At 42.6% G+C, this 17,792-nt stretch overlaps 1 protein-coding gene across 6 annotated transcripts in view; it reads left to right on the forward strand.

Annotated features, from left to right (window-relative positions):
• Positions 1 to 11,777, forward strand: part of LOC144535908 (pleckstrin homology domain-containing family A member 1-like) — a 31,133-nt gene extending 19,356 nt beyond the window's left edge. For 3 of the 6 annotated variants that reach the window (XM_078278687.1, XM_078278688.1, XM_078278689.1), the window contains exons 11-12: positions 34 to 123; positions 9,669 to 11,777. In XM_078278687.1, the coding sequence (XP_078134813.1) occupies positions 34 to 123; positions 9,669 to 10,058 (480 nt within the window). In that variant the 3' untranslated portion in view covers positions 10,059 to 11,777. Of the gene's footprint in view, positions 1 to 33; positions 124 to 5,043; positions 5,118 to 7,807; positions 7,984 to 9,668 lie in introns of all 6 variants that reach the window. The other 3 variants (XM_078278690.1, XM_078278691.1, XR_013503713.1) reach the window with 2 other exon arrangements.
• Positions 11,778 to 17,792: the final 6,015 nt, after the last annotated feature.

The raw sequence follows: 17,792 nt of genomic DNA on the forward strand, positions 1-17,792 counted from the left end.
GTCTCTCTCTCTCTCTCTCTCTCTCTGTGTCAGGCTGACAGTCCAGAGGACATGCACAGCTGGATTAAGGCCATCTCAGGGGCGATCGTTGCTCAGCGTGGCCCCGGACGCTCCGCTAACACTGTAGGTATCCTCTCCGACTCAAAGGACATTAAGTATACTTGGTAAAATGTTAGAAGAGAAACAAGTTTAAACTCAGCAACATAAGACATGGAAAGAAAATCTGAATACTCTGGTTGTTACTCTGGTGGTCTTTTCTGAAGAAACAACTCGCACATCCAAAAATCCTTCTGTGCAGGTGTGTTGGAAAAATGACGTTAACTTAAAAACAAAAGAACAAATCCCGCATTCTGCTCTTGCTATAGCATCACCGTTTATTTACAAAAAACCTTCGGTCCCTCCGGACCTTCATCAAGACTTAACAGTATCTCAAACAACAAACGCAAGCGGGCGTTGAGGATCATATATCACAATCAACTCTCTCACACCACGCAGTTCAAAGTACGTATTACAGCTACGGTAGCCTTCACGCTTCAAAAAGCCGGTCTCTTGCTCTTTTCAATCTCCTTTTTCTTTTTCTGGGCGAAGAAGAAGACTCCTGTTCCTGAAATTTGGATTTTGAATACGTGTGGTCCTCCATGTTTCCTTCTTCAGCTAACGAAGCTACGATACCCGTTAGCAGCATTAGCAGCAGCTGTGAGTTTATCATGTGACAGCAAAAACGTGAAAGGTGGAGCAGTATGTCCTGTATGTCCCTTACAGGCTAACGTATTTCAAGATGGAGCATGAATATGGAGCGTCTTCCCCAGTTCATGCAAACGCAAATGTAACATTTCAAGCCAATAGGAATACTTGGAATTGATGGTGTTGGTAAATATTCATGAAAAAGGACAAGTTTGTGAACGGGCAACACAGATTTTGATAATGAACAACTAAACACATTACACACTGGACCTTTAAATACATTTCACCCCTCCCATTCTGTGTCCCCAGCTGTGGGACAATAAACAATGAGAGTAGCTCTCAGTCAACACGTGTCACTTGTGCAGCATTTCACACTTATACAGGCAGTCAACATCCCAATTCAATTTCCAATACTACATACAACAATTTCATACACATATCATAAATGATGAAGGTCCGGAGGGACAGAAACGTTTTTCTTTGTAAGTAAGCGGTGATAAACGGTGATGCCATAGCAAGAGCAGAGGGATTTGTTCCTTTGTTTTCCAAGTTGACATTATTCTTTTCAAAAACGTAGTTTATATTATTTTCAATTTGACAGCAGAACGCATGTGCATGAACATCTATAAAAGAGCAAATAGCAACACACATACACACAGATAGTAAAAGGCTCATATTAAAGGCGCAGTACTCCACATTCAGGGCATTAATATTGCATCAAATTACTTTTTGCTCCGTACAGTTATAGTGGAGTAACGGCGTCCAACTCCCGTTGGTCTGTTAAGCCACTTTAAAGCCCTTTTTTAAGAGATCTTCTACAGGGGGTCCGGGGCCCTTAGGGGGTCCTCAAAGTTACTGTAATGGTAATTATTGTTACTTTTTTGAAAGGTTTTGAAATACTTTGCACATCTATAATGTGAGACAGGTGCGTCAGAGGGGGGGGATAAGGAGGTCACAAGTTGCAGAGAAACTCCCGCACACTGCCTAACTTAATTAAAAAAAATAATGTAATAGTAGGCGACCTTTACGATACTAGACCATCACCTGGCAACATGAATGAAGGGAGTTTCTTTGCAACTTTTGAAAGTTTTTTTTTTAAGAATTAAAATGTCTTCACATGAATCCAACATATTATTAGCAAATATAAATCAGCCCATTTGATAAAAAGATGATAGGCTTACTGGCCTATAGGTAAGGTAGTCACTGAGCTCCACAGATCCAGTTCATCCTAAGGATTCACTGCCACACGTATGTTTCACTTTAAAACGTGATTTATTAAATCCTCCCAACAATTATTTTAATAGCTTAGTATTCTATGCACTAAAAAGGCATGTATAAAGGCTTTAGGTTGCCCACACGCTATTGTAGGCCCAGTTTCATATGCCACTTTTATTTTTATACAATATATGTAGTAGGGGGTCCGTGCTCCGTCTCTTTTTCAGTTTAAAGGGTCCTTGGTTAAAAAAAACGTCCTGTTGTCCTCGGGTCAAATTTGACCCATTTTCAAAAAGTTTCCAACGCTCTTCACAAGTAAATGAAATGATCAGTTCACTACTTTCATTGAATGTGGGTGTTTTATTCAATTTAATAGCATTTGAAGAAAAACGGATAAAAGAATTTTGAAAAGAGTGACAAAAATGTTGGGAAAAAAACAAAGGTCGTAAAAAGCTTTTTTGACCCAGAAAAACAAAAGGCTGCACTGTCGACGGGTTGAACTCTTTAGGTCCCATCACTCCACATGAAGGAGCTCTACAGTATGTGGTCCATGTAATCAGGTGAAATGGTTCCATCTTGTGGCAGAAGCAGTCACTGCAGCAGAGAAACAGCTTAACCAGGTTTAAAACGTTGAACATTTGAGTTCAACTATTTTCATTTATTCACCGAAAAACTGTCTTTAGATAACTTAGATGCTCAATTTCAGTCTCATTATCCCATGTTTAGAAATATAATAAATCTAAATTGGTCATCAGGTGATTGTAAGTGTTGTGGTAAGTCCATGATGTGTCCGTCTGTACCTCACGGTCCATGGTTTATCATTCTTATTCCTCTTTTAGGAGTTTCACAACATGATGATGATGATGGTGATGATGATGATGGTGATGATGGTGGTTGAAATGTGTTTTTACGCCCTGACAAGTGCTTTCTTTATTTTTTTTGTCTCAACACACCTTATACTCTGTGCTACCGTGTTAATTCACACCCGCACACACACGCTCACAAGCACACACACGCTCATAAACACACACATACACATACACTCTCACACTCTCACACACACACACACACACACACACACACACACACACACGCTCACACACACACGCTCCCTATCCTTCTCTGATGGTACTCTCCCTCCATCTCTTCTCTCTGTTGTGTGGTTAGTTAGGTTAGGTTAGTGAGCAACAGCGGTGGAAGAAGTATTCAGATCCTTTACGTCAGTAAAAGTACTAATACCACAGTGTAAAAATACTCTGCTGCAAGTAAAAGTCCTGCATTGAAAATATTACTTAAGTAAAAGTATGTAAGTATCATCAGGAAAATGTACTTAAAGTATTAAAAGCAAAAGTACTCGATGCAGAAACATCCTCCCATTTTAGAAACTGGAAACTAAAGCTGTCAGATGAATGTAGTGGAGTAAAAAGTACAATATTTCTCTCTGAAATGTAGCGGAGTAGAAGTAGAAAGTGGCATGAAAAGAAAAGACTCAAGTAAAGTACAAGTACCTCTACATTTGGACTTATGCACAGTACTGGAGTAAATGTACTTAGTTACATTCCATCACTAGCGAGCAGATACCTTAATAACTTGTTAAAACATTTAAAATATTAAAAGGGTGGTTCAGAATTTTGGACATAGGACATAATTTCCAAGTTAGCCAGTGTGTTATTTATCAGTGGAGACAGTTTTCAACAATTTCATCCAGTCCTTCCAGTTGCAGAGTTCGCTGGTGCTAGGCTAGCGCAAGTCAACAGTATCTGCTAGCCTGCCACTAAAACCAGTCTTAGCATAGTCTCTTGGTAGCATAGGTTACAGCAGCGGCGGACTGATATTACCTAGGCTAGTTTCCATGACAGTCACGCAAGTTTATCTGTGTGTCTTGATGTCCAAGCCAGCAGCAAGAAGCCACAGTTGGTTCCTTTCTGGATCTCCCAATGGAAATTTGTGGAAACTTTGTGGTTTTGGCTGTTTGGTTTATTTTTACAATTTCTAAATGCACACTGAATCACCATGTTGCCTAGTCCTTAGTTTCCAATCCAATGCTTCAACACCAATGTACTAGGCTACTACTAGGTGTCCTGACTGTAGTGCGCTTCTCTGTTTACTTTTCCGTGCAGTACTACTAACCTGAGCAAAGTAAAATTCCGCCGCTGCTGAGAAACTAGTCCCTCAAAATGTAATGTGATCATTGTGATGCAAGGGTAATTTTATTTCTAACATTATTCTATCAACAGACATTTCCATCAATAGTCTGGCGTTAGAATGTATTTGCCTCGGGTGTACTGTGGAGTGGGTCAGACTGGTTTTAGTGGCAGGCTAGCAGATACTGTTGACTTGCGCTAGCCTAGCACCAGCGAACTCTGCAACTGGAAGGACTGGATGAAAAGTGTTGAAAACTGTCTCCACTGATAAATAACACACTGGCTAACTTGGAAATTAGGTCCTATGTCCAAAATTCTGAACCACCTCTTTAAGTATATGTTTTGGTCTTGTTTATAATCATGAAAAGGCTTCTTAATGTCGTTGTCCTTCAACAGCAGTCATTCTTTTCTCTCTCGTGGACTCATTGACTGTAAATGAGTGGAGTCACGAAATTGTAAAGGATTATTTTCACTTTAAAAGCAAACTTTGTGCTGTCACCATCTGGTAAAAAACACCCTGTAAACCACACTTCCTGTTTGGATTGTCCTCGGGGCGGTCAGGCCTCTGTGGATGGATGGATGTGTAGTATTTTGGAAAAGGAGCTCTTTACTAGGCATGGGCCGGTTACCGGTTTCAAGGTATACCGTGGTTTGAAAAAGTCACGGTTTCAAAACCATTCAAATGTTCTCTCATACCGTTCCTAAGGTATGAGCTGTTTTTTTTAGGAGGCTTCAAGGACAGAAAGTGCAGTTTAGTAATCCCTCTCCCTGCCAGTGTGCAGTGTGTTTCAAAAGAAAATACATTGTGTTCAATGGGGAAAAAGTTGTTTTCTTTTACCCAGACATTTGAAAAAATAATACATTTTAAAGCTGTAATGTACATACCATGAAACCGTGATATTTTTCCCAGAAGGTTATCATACCGTCAGAATCTTACACCGGCCCATGCCTACTCTTCACATGACTGTCACTGAGCTGTGCTGTAAACTGTTGTTTTCAGGTCCGTCAGGCCAGGAGGCTGTCCAGCCCTTGTATACAGAGGTATACGCCGTTCTGCAGTGGTGAATGCAGCACGTATGTGACCCCTCCCCCCCCCCAACCCCCCACCCCTGTTATTAACCCCAGCCACCATCCTCCCCTTACCGAGCATTTACCCTGCACACTACAGGAGTTCCCTGGTTCCGCATTCAACTGACGCTACATTTACATCACTACGTTTTGGTTTAAAAAGGAATATCTTCTGCTACGTCTCCCCCTCTCATTCCCCCTGCTCTGGTGTTCCCCCCTCTCATTCCCCCTGCTCTGGTGTTCCCCCCTCTCATTCCCCCTGCTCTGGTGTTTCCCCCTCTCATTCCCCCTGCTCTGGCGTTTCCCCCCTCTCATTCCCCCTGCTCTGGTGTTTCCCCCTCTCATTCCCCCTGCTCTGGCGTTTCCCCCCTCTCATTCCCCCTGCTCTGGCGTTTCCCCCTCTCATTCCCCCTGCTCTGGCGTTTCCCCCCTCTCATTCCCCCTGCTCTGGCGTTTCCCCCCTCTCATTCCCCCTGCTCTGGCGTTTCCCCCTCTCATTCCCCCTGCTCTGGCGTTTCCGAGCCCCTAAACCGGAGACATTTGGAAACACTTCTGACCCGTTTTGGTTTGGAATCTGCGGGGTTGTGTTGCAGTCTCAACGGCCGCAAACGGAGACCTTTGGCAACACCGACACTGACGCCAACATTTCTCCTCCTGATTGGGTCATGACATCTCGTTCTCAGAGACTAAAGCTACAAATGTTACCATGTCATTTACCAGCAACGGGCGGAGTATACACGCTGCCTCCTGTTTATGCCCAGCATATCAGAATGTTGATGAGATATTTTGGTTACGGCGTGTTAGTTTAAAACGGAGATTAGTTCTTCTACTGGGGCTAACAACACTTGTGTGCACCGAGATCGCTTTTTGGCACAAAACTCCACCTCAAAACCAAAACGTAGCAATGTAAATGTAGCCTGAGGCCTTTGTATTTGTATCCCAACTGAACCCTGTAGTGTTCTGTCATGCTAAAGCTACCGCTAACTGTATAGTTTGAAGAGTCTCGCTGCCTGCTGGAGTCTTTAGCAACAGCAGAGGGACAGTTTGTAGATATGAGATTCATCTTGAATGCAAATCATTCAGTTTGCTCCTCACAATAGGCAACGTGTCTATAAAACAAGCAGCTAAGGCAACATCTACGCTACTACGTTTTTGAAAAACAAACACTTTTGTTACGTGTTCCGCCTCCGGTCCACAGCGTTTCCGAGCCCCTAAAACTTTAACGTTTGGAAACACCGCTGCCCCCGATTTTTGTTTGAAAAACTCTGGGTTTTGCGTTGTAGTCTGGATGGACACAAAGGGAGACATTTGGAAACGAGGGGGCACGTCAGTCAGTATTATCGGTTAGGTAGCTTACAGACCTTTCAGTAACAGTTCCACCTCGTCCTCGCTCCAAGATAATAAATCGTCAGACAATCTGCTTCCTGTGTACACCGGAACACACATGCCCAGTGCGTGTGAATGGTCATGTGATACGCGTTTTCGGAAGTGTTAATATGGACGGGGATTAGTTCTTCTGCTGGAGCTAAAACTGTATAGCCTGGATGCCAGCCGAACTTAGCCCCGCCCACAACATGAGGTCAGGAAGTTAGGTCTGGACCTGATCCGTGGTGGAGCAACTATGCTCCAACCAGAGCCGTTCGGACCAATCAAATTGTCAGAGTGGCCTTTATACGATGATGGACAGATGATCAACAATAACGTAATCAACCACGTCACCAAAGAGTGCTTGGGTTGACTTTGTTTACAACAAAGATGGCTGCCGTTGGAGAACTGAGATGTGTAGATTCCGCCATCGCGTCTGTTATAGAAGATATCGACAGCACGTTCATTTTAAAAGAGGAACAGAGAACCACGATCACAGCATTTGTGGATCGGAAATTAAAGAAGTCTTTGCCGTCCTTCCTACGGGATTCGGGAACGTCACATACCCGTTGCTCTGATTGGTTGTAGGTCTATCTGTTGCTCTGATTGGTTGTAGGTCTATCCAATTGAGTGCGGAGGCATTTTCTTTCCTGGTTGGGTTGAAATACGCCCTATAATCACAGCCCAATGGAGCGGCATCAGACTCATATTCTGACTAGAATCTGAGTACGACCACGTCAGGCTAAAAACTGTGTGGACAGAGATCGTTTTTTGAAAATTGAAAACGTAGTAGTGTACGTTAGATGAAGCCTAATTGGATGCGAGATCATTTCATCCTCATCCTCCATCACAACTCGTCCCACCCAGGTATCATCGTCTACTTGTTAATCTGATTTAGATCAACACACTGGTCCAATAACATCCCAGCTTCTCATCTCTTTTTGATATTTTTTACACACGTTATGTTGGCAGAAAACTTCGAGGGCCATCCATCCATCCATCCATCCATCCATCCATCCATCCATCCACTATGTGTCGGGTCAACCATTCTTTCCATTTCATTCTCATAACGTGAACAGTCATCTCAGGACCTTTTTTTATTTCTGTCTCCTCTCTTTACTGTGTCAGCTGTTTTCATGTTGTGTGTCATTATTCACGTGTTAATAACATTTACAGCGTTCCTGACTCCCAGCAGAACTTCGCCAAACCAAATGCATCACAAGCTTTCCTTTTTTTCCGCTAACCCTCTGTGTCTTTCTGTATTTCCTCTGTGTGTGTGTGTGTGTGTGTGTGTGTGTGTGTGTGTGTGTGTGTGTGTGTCTGCTTTTCAGAGAGTGAGGTGTGACAGTGACGTACTAACCTTCCCCAAATGAGCACTGCTGCCTACTTCCTGCCCCTCCCACCGCTGCTCATCGTCCAATCACCAAGCCCCACTGCCTCTCCGCTTCCTTAGCAACTGCTGTTCGATTCCTGCCCTGCTCCCTGGCAACTGCAGCATCACTCGTTCGTACGTGTCGCTTGTAACTGCATGAACCCTTGTGTTACAGTCGCGATAAACAGCGTTTCTTTTGGACGCATATTGTGTGACTCTCAGCAATTAAGCTGGCATGTAAAATATGGAAATAATGGTCGATTCCCATTGGACATATACTTTTGTGTCATGTTGTTGCTGTGATATGGCTCTGGCTGCTATATCTACTTTCTCTACTAATACAAAAGGACTGCTGAACTTAATTTTAACCTCTAAAACCTGATATGCATGTTGTTTTTTCTGTTCATATCAGGAGTGAATGTAAAAAATCTAATTACATGTCAAACTGTATTAGGTAAATGTTTCCTTGATCACCAGCAAATATAGACAAAAGCTCAATGATTAAATAAGGGTTAAATAAGGGTTGGATGCTAATGGGTTAGGGTTAGGTATAGGAAAAGTTAATCTTCGTCCGACGACTGAGCATTTTATGGGAAGCCAAAGGCAGATGCACTGGCCGCTTCTCTTCTTAAACTACACCTGAAAGTGAAGAAACGTTATTTCCTAAAATATCAAAAGTTAAGTAAAATAAGTTTACTGGTGAACAAGATGACGTTTAAAGTTCCATATTTTAAAGGTAATATAATAACCTGGACCCTATTATCCTATGTTTTTGTGTGTAAGTGACTGATAGGAACAACAACAACCTTTGAAACTGGTCCAGTATTAAGCGTGAACGCTGTAACCGGCAGCCACAGACCGGGCTGCAATGTAACCCTACGGGGCCAAATGTGCAACGTCAGTTAGCGTCTACTTGAAGTGTTTTATTTTGCCGCTGACATGCTCAGATTAATATTCTCAGTGTCTGACAACATTATGGAAAGGATCCCTACAGAGATAGACCTTTAAGACATTTCTGTTTAACCAGAAACAGCTCTGAAGTCGCTAGTGCTAAACCCACCAGACTCCATTTAAAAAAAACAGTACTTTTAGCGTGTGTAGAGGCAACATATTTTCACATGTAAATCGGTAAACTATGTGTTTATTTCAAGCAAAACTAGAGTTGTGATGGTTGGAAAAGTGGAAAGACGACCCAAAACGGGCTTTTCATAGTTTTAATTTTGTTTCTGTTGACTTTGAATGATGTCTATTTTACGATGCTTAAATGACTGTTTATTTACATGGAGTCTGGTGAGTTTAGCGAACACAATTTCGCGGATGTTTTTATGTTTAAAAAAAGGATCTTACTCTTTAACAGAAAGGTCGACCTCCTTAGAAATCCTTTCCATAATGTTGTCAGACACTTAGAATATTAATCTGAGTCTGTCAGCAGCAAAACGAGCACTTTTGTGAAGGTAAATACAAGCTGGACAATTGCTCTATTAACTTACATTGTAGCTTGTTTCACCGCTGCCGACTGCAGCGATCTCACTGAATACTGGAATCAATGTCAAAGATTGTTGTTCCCATCAGTCACTTAGAGACAAACACATAGAAAAATAGGGTCCGGGTTGAAAAAAACGGTAGTTAGCCTTTGTCTGAACGAAGACGGACTGTTTCCCCTTTTTACCTTTTTATTTTCTCTCGCTGCACTTCTCATCCATCATCCATCCATTGAGTCATCGCTGTGCTCCATCCATCTATCCATCCATTCATTCGTCATTCACAACCAACTTTCTCTTCTGCCGCTCACTTCCTCTCCCTCTTCCGTCTCTCTCCAGGAACGCAGCGATCACTCCTCATCCTCTCCGACATCCTCGTCCACCTTCTACTACCCCTCTGGCCCGGAACCACACCACCCACAATGCTCCTCCATCGGCGCCTCCGCGCGCCCTCAGCTTCACGCTGGACACGCACCACCAGGACAACTTCGTGGGCCTGCTCCCGTGGAGGCTGAGCAGCGTCCAGACCGTGTTGATGCCCCTCCCTTCGGCGCGCTCCCGCCTGTCGCTGCAGGAGACGCTGCACTCTTCCAAATAACGGAGGAGGACGATTCCCCGTGGAAACAGCACAGCGAAATGGCCCGGCGGGGGTTCGCCGGCAGCCGTGGCGGGGAGGAGCTGAACAGTCGCACCACTGAGAACACCGACCGGCAGATGACTCTGATTTGACGATAATGATGATCAACGAGAACACACACACACAGACACACACACACAGACACACACACACACACACACACACTTCTACACAGGCTCCATGTGATGAGACTGCTCTGTGTGCTTCGGAAACTACCTGATTGGCTAAAATGATCCGTCTACAAAACTTCCTGGGGGCCATTTTTGTTTGTACGTGTGTGAAAGAGGATTTTCTTCCGCTGCTGTTTTTTTGGTTACACTTTACTTGAGGGTCTCTACATAAGAGTGACATGACACTGTCATGAACACATGAGCCCTAACCGTAGCCGACCTGTCGCACACCAATGTGACGTCAAAATGTCGTAGATCAGGATTTTGAGTGCATGAGTTCTTTTATGGTGAATGAAAGGCTTGATCCCACCAAGTAGGTCATCCAATCAAATCGAAGCCTTGACATCAATGCTGCTGCCAGTTCTGCCGTCGTTTACCGTTTTCTTCTTCTTTTAGTCCGAAGAAACAGCAAAGGCGGTAGCTTTTCCTCATTAGCGCCACCTCTGTTCAGGAGAAGACTGCAGCTAGTGTCGCGAGCACCACGCGCCAGTATAAACAGTTACCCCCAATTTCACTGACAGCCCTCCGGAGCAGATACGCAGAGCTTCTATTTTTTCCGGACGCCGGAGAGCTCCGCAGCAATTCAGCACACGGCAGATAGTGCGGGACAGGAAGTCGAGCACAGAAACAAAATAAAACATCCGGTTAATTTTCAAAATAAAATCCACCGTGCTCACGGCGGATCATATCTCCCTGTATTACACCTTGAAAACACAGCTCAGAGCTGTTTCCCCTCTACTCCTCTGGATGGAAACTAACTGTTGTTGGTTTTGTGGTTCTAGTCTACGTGAATTTGCGAGATCTCGTGCCGTTACGCAACAAATCCGGACCTAGTGGGTATTGACGGACGGCGGAGCACGGAGTGGAGCCGGTCCGCAGACGTTCTGCATTCGGTGGAAATCCCCACTTATGGCGCTCCCATGACGTCACATTGGCGCACAACAGGTCGGGAACGACGGGTATACCGGACGCCTAACCCTAACCCTGACTTGTCATGACAAAAAACCGAATGACCCTTACTAAAAGAAGCGTTATGTCATAAATGTTTATGACACGTTCATGACAGTGTCATGTCACTCTTATGTAGATACCTTCAAGTAAAGTGTTACTGTTTTTTTTTGTTTTTTTTCCTTCCTTCACTTTTTGTCTTCCCGGATATTATTAACAAAGTACGGCTGCTGGCAAAGAAAAAAGCCACGTTGTCGTGCAAAGGACAGTCCCTCCAGAAAAACGTGATTATGAGATCACATAATTCAATGCATAATCAGCCAAAGTCCGCATATTTATGCGGGGGGGGCGCATTTTTTTCAAATACGCCACACTTTCGCCGCATAAATTGCCGATTTCCGCACAAAATATGCGGGGCTTGCATGATTTCATAATCCCCGCATTTTCGTTGTAAAAAAGTCCCATATATCTTAGCAGAAAGATGAAAAATGTTGTGTTTACTTCACACAAGAGCAGCCGTTTCCCCCTGTTGCCATGGGAACGTTATGAAGTGACGTAATTACGCGACGTGAACGTCATCGAGAAGCTGCAAACCCCGCGATGACGCCACGATGGAACCGCCGGTTTTTGCAAGTTCCCGCCATTTCATCACATAACATTGCATAAATATCCCACATATTCCATCGCATTTTTTAAGAAAACGTGACGCATAATCAAGGATTTTTGCCCAAAACAATCACAAAAAAAAAATTCTGGAAGGACTGAAAGAAAGAAAGCTCTTCGATATTGTACGGCGACGTTATGGCCATGAACGCGGCTCATTTACACAACGATGGGCTGCTTTCAGGATTCACGCAGGAAACGTTGCGGTTCAGTTTGTCTGAGTCGACGCTGCCGAGAGCCTGACTAATCCGAGTCCTCGGTTTGATCTTTTAAGACAATCCCACTTGACGTTATCAACTCTGTAATCCTATCTGTCCTCTGGAGAACTTTTACCGTCTCTTCTCTCTCACCTCCAGTAGAAAAAGTTATCAGATGATGTCGTAGCGCTTTAGAGCCCCAAAGTCCAGAGTCACTGAGGTTGCATTTCTAGAGATGTCCGCACGTTGTTTTCACGTTCCATTGACCATCGTCCTCTCGAAAGTGTCACAATTTCAGAAATAAGAAGGAACAAACTTGTTCAAGACATCATGTTCCTAAACCAGGAGGTCCTCGAGCTTCCGTGTAGAGTCCAAATTGGAGAAATCATGTTACTTATGTTGCACCATCTAATTTCGATGATGTCCGATTTAATTGTGAATGTGGCTTACACTCATTAAGGCTACAACCTTCAACCTTAAGCCTTAAAATGTTCCCACACATGCAGGAAAAACATTCACCAGAGATACAGATTTAGCTACTTTTCTTCTGTAGTCCCCGCGTCGTCTACAGATACAGGGTGGGGGGGGGTTTGACATCCAAGTGAAAATATTGCACTTCTAAAATGTCAACGTTTCTGAAACGTGGCATCGTTTCTTTTAGAATTAAAATGGGGTGGCGGTGAGAGTTACAACCCCCCCGAAATAATCAAAACTGAGCTTTTTCCGAAGTTTTTTTTTCAACTTTTTTGTCACTTTTTTTTTAAATTTTTTTTTTTTAAGATCATTTTTTTGGGGGCTTTTTCCCTTTTATTATAGCGACAGTGGATCGACGTGAAAGGTGAGAGAGAGATGGGGGATGACGCGCAACAAAGGGCCGCAGGTCGGATTCGAACCCGCGCCGCTGCAGAGGACTCAGCCAACGTGGGGCGAGCTAGAGGCCGTCCCTTTTCAACGTTTTTTCGGAGAGGGAAAAAAACGATTTTTGTCCCTTTTTTCAAGGGTTTTTTTTGGACATTTGTTTCGCTTTCTTTTTGTTCATTTTCAAGTCTTTGGCACTTTCTCCGACATTTGTCGCCTTTTGACGTTTTTGTCTCTTTTTCGATTTTATGTCTGACTATATGTTTTTGTCCCTTTTTAAAAAAAGAAAGAAATAAATAAATACGCCAACAAGTTTAGAACGCCAACACAAAGAAAGAGGAAGGTGACGGACATCCGGCGGAACAATCCCGGAGATGAAACGTCGTGGATATGGACTTGTTCAGATGTTAGTGTATTTGTGTTAAGACATGAAACCAAACTCATATTGTAGATTTGTCAATGTGTAAACGTTGTTTTTGGAACAAAATCTCAGCCATTTTTTTTTTTTTTTTAAGTTTTCTCGCTGCGAGAGCGCTGCACACTGAGACGGGTCGTGTTTCTTTTTTTATCTTCTGATTTGTGTTTTTAGTTTTGGTAATTTTATTATTCACAGTGATGAGGTGCTTTTTGAGGAAAACAAATCTACATATATATGTTTTATAAACACGTGTGCATGGCTGCATGCACCCCCCCCCCTCCCTCCCACCACCACCACCACCGCTGTTTTTCCCTGTTAAACATAAGCTGGGTAAAGTGCCTCCATTGTTCTTTCTAAAGAGTTGATAAAAAATGACGAGCTGTTTTGACCCTTTCTAGTGTGTGTACGTGATTCTTAGACCATGTGCTCTGTTTATTAAAAGACATTTGAAAATTATCTTCTAATTGCATTCAGGTGTCTTCTTAGCCAACAGGTGGATCTAAAAGCAAAATGCACCAAAGGAAAAAGGTTGCCTCTCCGAAAAATCCTGAAAATCTTTTAAAGTGACTTTTTTATAAAATAAGAGATCATTTTCATTTGATCCACCAATATGGTCTGTTTTGAATTCCGGGAGCAGACAGCCCCAAGAGTGAAGCAGTGTTCGTCCAATCAGGTGCAGCCATGGTGGTTGTAGGAGGGTGGAGCCAGGGCTACGTTCAGCGCAGACAAAACGTAGCACCGCGCTCTGCCTTTCTCATCACCACGGGTTTACAGACACGTCTCTGCTGATTGGGTACCACCCAGCCAATAAACGAGAGACACGCCCACCAAAGCAGAGGAAACGTCACTCATAGTGTTGGGTATCGTTTGGATTTTTACGATTCTGATGCTGAACCGGTACTTTGAAAACGATTCCGATTCCTAAACCGATTCTTGAAAAACTGAAAAATGACATCAAAGAAAGGCTCTTTTACACACGGACATGTTTCTGCCGTTTTTTTTCGTGGTGGTGAGCACGAGTTTTGATGTTGTGATTAAGGTCTTTAATTTCATTCATAATCGTCTTGAGGGGCTTGGCATGTTTGGTTGCGTACAATTATTCAACAATACATAACATGAAGAGACAAATAAAAAACGTATAGTCTGTGAAAAAGGGACCGAAGAAAGGAACGATCAAATGAGGAGAGAAAATGAGAAGAAAGAAAAGGGGAAAAAAACAAAAAACGAAGAAGAAACATGTTGAGCTATTGATATGGTAAAGTATTTTTCTACAGATTTTTTTTAAATGATAAAGGAGAACGTTTCTGTAGGCTGGGAGGGAAATAATTCTGTATCTTAAAACCTGTAATTAAGACTTTCCACCAACTCACTAACACTTAGTTCTGGTCCTGAACCTACTGAAGAAAAGAGTGTGTGTGTGTGTGTGTGTGACACACACTCCATCATAAAACAGAGCAGCATTTAGAGAAAGATTTGTCCATGCACGCGCACACACACCTCCAATTCAATCAGCACATTAAGAGTCTTGTTCAAAGTTAAGCCAATGCTCCCCAAGCAGATATATATATATATATATATATATATATTTATATATATATATATATTTAATTTAAAACGAGTTATAATTCACATTAAACAGATACAAAATGTAATAAATGAACAAAAGCTCATTACGTCAGTAATGCACGACAGCTCACCATTCCTGTTTATGATGTAAAGTCCACTGGAGGCCATTCAAACACTCTGCTTTGCTTTTCCTGGAAGCCCTGTGTGTGTGTGTGTGTGTGTGTGTGTGTGTGTGTGTGTGTGTGTGTGTGTGTGTGTATTACTCTTTTTTACTCTGTATAATTGCACAAAGTCTTTATGTCACTTTTGTACGAAGCACATTGTGTTACATTGATTTGTATGAAATGTTTGATTGATTGATTAAATAACGTCCATTTTAAAATCAGCTCGAATGAAGACATTTGGATCAGGACTGGGGTTTAAATCTCTCAGTGAGGAGCAGATCTGTGTATGTTCACAAGGCGTCACTGTTTCCAAATGTTAATCTGCTCACATATTTCCTCATTTTACAGACGGCCTGTCCAGATTTATGGCAGCAGGAAGCATCCGTGCTTCCTGCTGTTTCTCCTCGGGTGGAGGCTCTCCAAATAAACTCGTAGGTCATGATTTTTGGCTGCAGGGCAACATGCTGCAGTCCCGTCCCACACCTCGGGGACTAGAGTTCTGTAAGATGAACATCACTGAGTGTGATGAAGACATATTTATCTGAGCTGATGGATAGAAACACTGAACAGTCCCTTTGGTGCATAAAATAGCTCTCTTTCATCCACATTTCTGAGTTCATTTTGTGCTCAGTTTCTACATGATCTTTGTTTCTAATATCATGATTATTGGTTTTTTTACATTGTACCTTTTATCAGGTTAGGAGGAAGATGTTTGCCATTGCTCCATCATTATTCACTAGAGACAACTCAACGAGACCACATGTTCCTCAGTGGAACAATGAATCAAAGATATTCCTTTTTCCTAGAAATCTTTAGACTTTTTTTCCCTCAAATATCCCAACTTTTCTCTGTGAAAGTCTCTGCGAGCGAGACATCTTTTTTTATAAAACATCACAGCAACATACAGAAGAAGTGCAGAGTTTTCTGCGTTTTGTCTCACGTAGTCCATATCCACGACGTTTCATTTCCGGGTTTGTTAGATATCCGTCACCTTCCTCTTCCTTTGTGATGGCGTTCTAAACTCCAGTGTTGGGCAAGTTACTTCCAAAATGTAATACATTATAGATTACTAGTTACTGTCATTTGAGAGTAATTAGTTATATTACAGTATTACTGTCTCTGAATTGTAATGCGTAACACTACTTTTGCGTTACTTTTGAGTTACTTTCACCAAAATAACAGCGGAAGTTTGACTTGGCAGGCAGCTTGTGAATCAATAAAGTCTCCTCTTTATCCACTTTAATACATCATAGATTATTCATAATATTTTGTATAATTAATATGAATATGCAAAGTAACTAAAACTATAAAAATAGAGAAGTAAAACGTACAATAGGCAAGTAGAAGAAAATGAAAATACTTAATTAAAAGTACCTTACAGTTGTAGTGAAGTACGGCACAGTTACTTTCCACGGCTGATAAAATGCAGTGGTATTTACAGGTAGCAAGCCTCAACATTAATTCCCGACATGTTTCTATCTGTCAGCAGGTCGGACGCACTGCTGTCCGCGCTGACGTACCGTCACCTGTTGGGACACAGATGTTGTCCGTACCGTACGACATCCAGACGCTCATTAGACGATGCTTCAAAATGACCAGCGATCAAGTGAGGAACCTGAATGACATTGTACCGACATAGTTAATACGTTGCTGCGATGTATAGATTTCCATCATAATAAGACGCCCAGACGCTCAATAAACGATGTTTCCAAATGACCCGCGAACAACTGAGGAACTTGTAATACATCTAACCGACATGGTTACTACATCGCTGCGATGTGAAATATCAATCCAATTCCATTTAAGTTGAGTCAGTCAGCAATAGTGTTTTGATTTATGTATGTGCATGTCCGAGTTGGAGAGAGAGCGCGAAAAAGACACGAGAGAACATCAAAGTCAGAGCTGGCATACGTTAACATGCAGCTGTCAGGCCTGTACAGAACGGCTTGTGTGTATGTCAGAGTGTGTTTGTATACATGCGTGTTGGTCTCAGATGACTCAGGCCCCCTCCCATCTGTCCCAACAGTCCAGTGAAGTCCTTATGTCAGAGCCGCTCATCATGTTTGTGGTTGTGGTGTCAGATATTGGCTGCAAGTGAGTAATCACAAAAACCTCAGATCTTGGTTGCTGATTTTGGTCTTAAAAAATCAAGACAAACAATGACAAAGCGGACATTTCCAGGTCAGAAGTCTACCACCTGAAACAGATCAACAGAAGAACCAGGAATACTTCTACTCCCTGTGGATAACTGTCCAAATAAAAACCAGACTTGTTCCTTGTTTAGAAAACATTCTCCTAGCTCTTTTCTGCTAGCTTGCTAGCTGGATTTAGACAACCCTGGCAGATCAAGAACCTGACCTGAACCATATTATCATACAATGGTTCGTATAATATCTTGTGAAAATGTATGCAAAAATGTAGATGCATTATCCTATGAATGTCCAGCAACACGAGCGATCAAGCCCCTGCAGTTCAGAACCTGTTTAGGCAACAGAACTACTTGGTTATGTTTAGGAAAAGATTGTTTGGGTTCAAATAGGTAGGTTTGTTACATTACTTACGTACGTGGCGTTAGTTAAGTACGTAAGTTACGTTTGTTTGACCCGTCCATCCACCCTAGTCTATATCCACGACGTTCCACTTCCGGGATTGCTCCGGTGCTGCCAGGAATTCCGCCGGATGTCCCTCATTTCGACCGGATGTCCGTCCCCTTCCTCTTTCTTTGTGTTGGCGTTCTAACCTCTGGTGGATTTGTGAGGACTATGGTTAACTGCTCCTCAGATCTATGCAGGGTAAATCCAGACAGCTAGCTAGACTATCTGTCCAATCTGAGTTTTCTGTT

Source organism: Sander vitreus, chromosome 21 (assembly GCF_031162955.1).
Source record: "Sander vitreus isolate 19-12246 chromosome 21, sanVit1, whole genome shotgun sequence".
Taxonomy (NCBI): domain Eukaryota; kingdom Metazoa; phylum Chordata; class Actinopteri; order Perciformes; family Percidae; genus Sander; species Sander vitreus.